This window comes from Papaver somniferum, chromosome 10, assembly GCF_003573695.1.
Source record: "Papaver somniferum cultivar HN1 chromosome 10, ASM357369v1, whole genome shotgun sequence".
Classification (NCBI taxonomy): Eukaryota; Viridiplantae; Streptophyta; class Magnoliopsida; order Ranunculales; family Papaveraceae; genus Papaver; species Papaver somniferum.
In genome coordinates this window covers 150,289,818-150,297,281 of record NC_039367.1, presented here as the reverse complement: position 1 = coordinate 150,297,281, position 7,464 = coordinate 150,289,818, and the positions used below count along the sequence as shown (strand labels likewise).

Here is a 7,464-nt window from a genome sequence, read left to right as displayed (position 1 = left end):
ATTTTGGTTGAGTGAATCAAAATCTAGGGTTTCACAAATATCACAAAAGTTTTTCTTTTTCTCCTTCTCTAAACTTTTTTCTTTTTAACTCTAAAAATCTGATTTTGTTTTGATTTTGAGGTAATATAAGTGAAATTAATCATCAACACTAAACTTGATTATCATCACTAAACTAAGTTATCAATAATGAGATTGTCATTTCCAATTTTTTGATAAGGGACACCTTGAATGATCATGTAATGACCCTTTTTGTCCTATTAAAATGCCGTCACTCTAATAAAACATGCCCCTCCTATATAATAAGGTTGATTTGAAAACAATTCTTGATTTTTTCTAACGAATAAAATTGAGGCAATTATTGGGTTAAACTAGTTCACATGTTAAAACACACGGCGTAACGGCCAGACATATTGGGCTAAATTAGTTCGCATATTAAAACACACGGCGTGACGAGCGGACATATCTTCATAACCAATAACTTAACATATGGTTGGTTGCGTTTATACTTATTTAACGAAAAATTTGTCCAGGATAACTAGATTGAGTCTCCTTGATATTTTAAAATGGTTAGTTTTTTTTATATTTGCAACATAAAAAATGGTTTGAGCAGTGCGAGGAAAATATTCTCGAATGTCTTTTAACCAAAATCTATCGCAGATAAAAATAAAAATATAGGTTTCTCCGCCGTTTGCATCCTGTATGAACGCCTAGGAGTGATGATTAACACCTAGAATAGATTAATGTCATAGGCGAATAGGCCACTTGGGTATGCAGCGACGAGTTCAATCAACATGCAGAGCAATTTCTGATTCACTTCTTCACTCCTTGTCACACTTGACAAAACCCCACTGACATGAAAGACCTCAAAAGTCCCCAAAATCCAGCTGAGAGGATCTTCGATAACTTCAAGTCTTCGTCTCTAATTAATAAGACTTGGAATTTTGGATAAAAACAGGTGAGAAGATATGGACCGTTTCGTCATTTATTGAACATAACGGAGGCCAATATATAGAATCTGATTAATCACCCCCAAGTTTCTCATTGGCGCCCTTTCAGTCTCTTTTCTACCCATTACTTGGCAAATAAAAAGAGAAATTTCCTTAATTGATCTCTGTCATTCATACTAAATTGCCTCTTTAAGAGACTGCTTACCGGAAAATCATCCGCCGGAAAATTTAAGGTATATCTTTCTCACTCTTTACCTTGCATGTTTATGGAAAAATTTTGATATATATTTTTTTTAAAATCTCTGTGGAGATTGGATTTATACCGGTTTGGGAGTGAATGTGAAGTGGCTTTTTGGAGAAATTTGATTTTAATCATGATTTTTAACTGTCTATTAAATTTTTTTGATCACATTTGCTGTCCTGAGTTGTGAAGAAATTTGGTTTTGTGATACTCAGGTATCCGATGGATTACTTCTCCAAGTCTACGCCAATAGCGAAGAGAACACGGTCTAAAGAAGCCATATACTACAAACAAGTGCATGCAGAGATTATTAAGAGAAAAAATAGAGCAAATGGTACTAGTACTAATGGTAACAAAAAGAAAAAGGATAATGGCTTGGAAGGTGGTGTGAGTTCTGCTACTGCTATTCCTAGTCCTAGTAGTAGGGGAGGAAAGGATTTTCGTACCAACAACAATAAAAAATTAGGAGGTGACGGTGGTGGTGGGAGGTCTGCTACTAGTCGTGATGGTAAGGGTGCACAAAAAGACATTGTACAAATGAGAAAAGAGGATAGATTAGGGAAACGTAAGAAAGTGGTGGTTGTTTCGGATGATGATGAAGATGAAGATGAAGATGAAGAAGAAGAGGATGATGATGATGATGATGATGATGAAGATGAAGAAGAAGAGGAGGATGATGATGATGAAGAAGAAGAGGAGGAGGAGGAGGAGGATGGAAGGAGAAATGGCTTGAAGAGACAGAAAGACAAGACGGAAAAGGAAATCGAAGAGTTAACGAACCAGGTTAGGAATACTAACCATTTCTAATTGCATCTTTTTGTTATTTCTCCAAATTTCAGTTGTTGGCTTTTAATTTGTGACAATCAGCCACCTTCTTACGTTCCTACGGATTTATATTGCAGGTTATTTACAAAGTTTTGGCAGATATAGCTTCAAAGGTTGGTGTATTTTTGGTGCTCTTGCAGTTTCTTTTTCGGCTATTCGATATGCCAACTCTTTAATTAACTTGAAGCTTCCAATTATTTCAACAGTTTTCCTCAGATCCTAAAGGTCAATATGGTGAAGATACTGATGATGGTGTTGCTCTTCCGGAAAAATGGGCTACTAATGACAATATTCAAGTTGAAAAGGAACGAGTTTTCATTGATGTGGATAAGGAGGACGAGGACGAGGAGGAGGAGGAGATTAGGGCGAAAGGATACAAGCGAAAGAGAGCTAAGGTTGTTAAGGAGTTTAAGAAGCAGTCTTCAGTTTACAAGATGCCTGCAGTAAGATTCACAATGCTGTTTTTAATTTCTTATCATTCATATATTGGCTTACTCTCTTGAACAATCACATGTAGCTTGGCCAGGTCTAATATCTTATAGAAGTAGACGTGGCTTAGTGAAGTCTTGTAACGAGATTTGAAGCTCAAAAAAGTCATGCTTTGTTGAAAAAGGACATGCTTTGCTTTGTGCTTTGAGTAATCAGATCATTTAGTGTCCCATTGAATATTGATTAGTTTATAGAGAAAGAGGAAAAAAAAAGATTTATTGAGAAATGTGGAAAAGCCAAACCAGTTGTGCGAAACTCCGCCAAGTTCTTGTTTGCTGGGTGTATATAATTCTGATTATTAAGTAGGTCTCTGTTCCAAATTGTTGTAGCTTTATTTTCGGGTGCTAATCATTTGTAAAAATATCAATGCAGATGGAGATGGTGTCAGAATCTAGCTCAGACAAAGATGAGGCGGAAGAGGAAACAGAAGAGATCACTAACCAGGTGAATTTTTGACCATATCATTTGTTAGTATGCTCAATTGATCATCTCGATGTCTTTCATTTGTTGGTCTCTCATTCATTCCACATTGTTCTTATCTTGCTCTGGATTTTTATAGTTTCTTGAAGAGATAGGCGTGGGTATTGCTCCACAGGTTGGTGTTTGGTATCATGTTTCTGCATTTTGTTTTTCGATAATATGCCAACTCTTGTTTATTAACTTGGATTCCACTTTTTTTAACAGTTATCCTCAATTCTTAAAGGTGGGTTACCATCCAAGAAAGGTATGAGCTGGAAGTGTACACAAGCTTCAAAGAACAATTCCCTTTTGAATCTCTTTCTGAATACAATTTGGGGAAAAGGCGAGGCTGGTAAAAAAGAAACTGATCCTGCCGAAACATTGATCCAATACAAATTCTCTTATGGTGTTGAGAAATCTGTGCCCAAGGAGAAGTCAGATTATGAGAAAGAAATGGATCGGCTTTGGGATGAGTTTGAATTTGCGCTCAGATCTTCCGAGGATGGTACCTATGCTCCTTCCACAGTAAGTTCGTAATTATCTGAGAAGCTTCTAAGACAATCACATATTCTTGAGTTCAAATTTTAGCGTATATTTTGATTGCCGTTCTTATATCTATGCTCAACCTAAACTGCCATAATTAGTGGATAATATTCTGAATATCAGCCATGCCAGAGAACTTCTTATGGTAAAACCAATGTTATTTTGTGGGCATGACCAAATTGATTTCAAAATATTTTTGTCTATGTAGTGATAAAAGAATAGCATTTCTTTTGGCTCAGCCTCAGAGGCTAAACTGCCATAGAATGTCATTTCTTATTTTACTTGGTTTACAACATTTTACTTATGCTAATCATTCTGTGCAGGCTGCTACCATAGAAGATAATGAGCAACAAGCTGAAACTGACCCGCATACTTCCTGCGGTTTAGGGAACCATGAATTCATTATCGACGAAGAAATCGGGATTAGATGCATGTTTTGCTATTACGTGAAGTTGGACATTAAATTTATATTGCCAGCCTTTGTAAGTTGCTGTCACTAAAATCTGTATATTTTTAATTGTATAATATGATATTAGACACAACACTGGAAGAAAATATATCTTCTGCAACAAAAGTTCTATCAAGTAATAGAAAATTTCGTAAATTTTTCTTTTGAGAGCTTTTAGAGAAGTTAGAACAAAGTGACCTAGTAACTAAAGTGAAATTTATGCAAGATGGGTAACAATCTAGTATTGTTGTGCACTACCAATATTCTACCAATGTATAGTAAGGCGTTCATTCAACCTAAGAATCTGGAAACCAGAATATAAGCCACGAGTGTTGGTATTTAGTTAAGTTTGTTTGTATTACATTTATGTTCCATAACACTGCCTTTATGGAGTTCTACACAGTTGAATATAAGTATGGTTGGCTATTTTCTGCAAATAGTGGAGTAGTCTTTTGCGTTGTACATGGCAATTAGAGTTCACTATTTTCCTGGTAATGTTTGTTTCATTACTGAAACGCTTGTATATATATCTACTTGCGTCCGAACACTCTCTTGTCACAGACAAGCTCATTCCATATTGATTTCTTTAGGGTTTATCTTTATCAATCAACAACTAACTTTCAGTTGTAATTTTTTTTTATTTTTTGCATGTTAAAGGGCACATCAGGTGCTAGAGGAAGACTGAGCAGGAGAATGTCTGTTGATGATGAGCATTTCCCTATGATCGATAGCTTTCTGCATCACGGAACAGGTGGTAATCAGGGTTCAGATCTGCGTGGTACAGGAACAGTTTGGGATAAGTTGGATAAGTTCCCTTGGATAAGAGGAAATCTGTATCCTCATCAGATAGAAGGTTTTGAGTTTTTGTGGAGAAACTTAGCCGGAGGAATTGCACTTGATGTGAAAAACATGAATGCTTCTGACGATGTTGGTGGATGTATTATTTCTCATGCCCCTGGAACTGGGAAGACTTTGCTGACTATTGCCTTCCTCCGAACGTTCATGGACACATTCAAGTGTTGCAGACCCCTTCTTATTGCCCCAAGCAACATGCTTCTTACATGGGAGGAAGAATTTAAAAAATGGAAGGTGGACATTTCTTTTCACAATCTTAGTTCTGGGAAACTCTCAGGTAAGGAAGACTGTGCAGCTCAAAAATTGGCTCAGAAAGAAAGAAGCATTTGGTGGAATCGTCTTGCAAAGATTGTTTCTTGGAGTCAAGGGAACAGTATCTTAGCAGTTAGCTATCGACTATTTGAAAAACTTGCTGCAGAAGAACTTGGGGGAAACAATGAAGAGATTCTTGGTTTTAAGGCAAAGATCAGGAAGATTATACTTGAAAGGCCAAATTTAATAATTCTCGATGAAGGACATACCCCCAGGAACAAAAACAGCAAAATTTACAAGTGTTTGAAGAATGTTAAAACGGAACGGCGCATAATTCTTTCAGGCACTCTTTTTCAGAATAATTTTGATGAGCTTTACACCACATTGTGGTTGGTAAGGCCAAAATTTGCTGATACAATCTCGAACGAAAGAGATAAAAATTGTGGAGCACTATCAAGAGGGAATTGGGTTTCTTTAACCAGTTCTATCGGAAGAAGCTCTGACGATCAACAGCTGGAAAAGATACAGAAAATGATGAAGCCTTTTGTGCATATTCACAAAGGAAGCATATTGCAGAAAAAACTTCCTGGATTGAGAGAATGTGTAGTTGTCTTGCATCCATCGCCTTTGCAGAGGAAATTTCTCAAAAAAGTTCGAGAAGGCATAAACAATTCATTTGAATTTGACCATGCAGTAGCAATAGTTTCTGTTCATCCCTCCTTGTTGACTAGGTGCAGTGTGGCGAAACAATCAGGACAGGTAAACTCCTTTGTGACTAAACTCATTGATGAAAATCAGCAGATCAAAGACGAAGGCTTCCGGCTGAATTACAATGAAGGAGCCAAAACAAAATTTCTTATGCAACTCATAAGGCTCAGTGAAGCTATGAATGAGAAAGTTCTGGTATTCAGTCAATACCTTGATCCTAATTCCCTTGTTTGTGATCATCTCTGCTCTGCTTTGGGTTGGAGAATGGGGGAAGAGATACTTAGGATGGAAGGGACACTTGATGTTAATAAAAGACAGTCGCTGATTCATCGATTCAATGATCCCAATAGTCGAGCTAAGGTAATGCTTGCATCCTTGAAGGCTTGTGGAGAGGGTATATGTCTTACCGGTGCTTCAAGAATTGTTCTGCTAGATGTTGTCTGGAACCCATCAGTATACAAGCAAGCTATAAGCAGAGCACATAGGTTGGGCCAGAAAAAGGTTGTATATACTTATCATCTCATTGCTTCAAGGACACCGGAAGAAGATAAGTTCCGTGTACAAACTCGAAAAGATCACTTGTCTCAGTTGGTCTTCTCCATGGAGCATGGGAAGATTGGAAACCCGGACAACCGATCCTCCAAATACTCAGATGAAATTCTACAATCAATGATGCAAAATAAGAAGTTTAAGGACATGTTCGACAAGATAATACCAAGAGAGTCGACCCTGCTTGAGACATTGTGAGGTGCACCATCAACTCGGACATGATATGAAATGGTATGTGGTTTGCTACTGTTGGTTGTTAACAGATTCACCATGTTTCTAACAAGTTTAATATTGACTTTTTGATATAGTATCGTTTTGTTTTCTAGCTTGTCAGTACTGCAGTTACTAGCACATAGAAGTTACTTTTTGGTTACAGGACACTCTTGCAGATTTTTTGTATATCTAGATATGTAACATGTATGTATTCAGATGATGCTAGCTATCTCTATCCTTGTAGCTTATTTTGATTTGGGAAATCTGTGGGTCATTTGTTGGTAAATCACTTAACTGCCCATACCATATCCCCTCTTGGTTTGGTCATACTTTTTGGCTTCTTGTTCATGCGGTTCTAAGTCCCTGGAGAAGGAATTTTTATGTAGAAACAACCTATATATCACTAACTGGTGCCTATAGGGTGAGAATCCTGGAAAATGAAGAGAATATTAGGATTTTAGACGTACTCCGAAAATTAGTTGGTTCACTTGTTGAAGTTTGAGATGGATTTTTTGGATCTTGAGATTCGTTCCAAATTGGAAAAAAAATTACATGTAAAAAAAAATGGGTATGTTGTTTGTTGCTTATTGTTTTATTCAATTGCTTATTATAACCAAAAAAATCCATGTAAGAAGTTTTAAAAAGGAATACCTTGAAGACAAACTAAACAAACTTCTTTCTCCTCTAAGAAGCTTCCCTAGAATCATCCAGTGACATTGCCATTGCAGACACTAACATCGCCATTGTAAGAGTTCATCATCTTTACTTCTTCTTCGTAATCTCTGTAGCCCTCTTTTTATATATGTTTTTCAAATAAATAAGAATGCAGTGCGTTTCCCCTTATAGAGATGAAGGTGTGAGTTTGAGAATTTCGAGCTAGACAAGTTTCAAGATTCCCATTTCTTGATTTCTTCTCTGCGCATAAGTGTGGAGTC

General features: G+C 36.8%; 1 protein-coding gene across 1 annotated transcript; it reads left to right on the top strand.

Annotated features, from left to right (window-relative positions):
* The first annotated feature begins 1,410 nt into the window (after positions 1 to 1,410).
* Positions 1,411 to 6,514, top strand: LOC113316522 (SNF2 domain-containing protein CLASSY 3-like). The gene is made up of 8 exons (XM_026564683.1): positions 1,411 to 1,753; positions 2,056 to 2,126; positions 2,220 to 2,456; positions 2,875 to 2,946; positions 3,062 to 3,097; positions 3,187 to 3,474; positions 3,828 to 3,986; positions 4,610 to 6,514. Exons 1-8 carry the CDS (start codon positions 1,411 to 1,413, stop codon positions 6,512 to 6,514), a joined length of 3,111 nt encoding a protein of 1,036 aa, XP_026420468.1.
* Positions 6,515 to 7,464: the final 950 nt, after the last annotated feature.

What these genes read in the sequence shown, in the direction of transcription:
- LOC113316522 (XM_026564683.1), top strand. Translation starts at nt 1,411, where the DNA reads ATGGATTACTTCTCCAAGTCTACGCCAATAGCGAAGAGAACACGGTCT. An exon ending in TGGCAGATATAGCTTCAAAG is followed by an intron (nt 2,127 to 2,219) that starts GTTGGTGTATTT and finishes TTATTTCAACAG; the next exon opens with TTTTCCTCAGATCCTAAAGG. An exon ending in CAGTTTACAAGATGCCTGCA is followed by an intron (nt 2,457 to 2,874) that starts GTAAGATTCACA and finishes ATATCAATGCAG; the next exon opens with ATGGAGATGGTGTCAGAATC.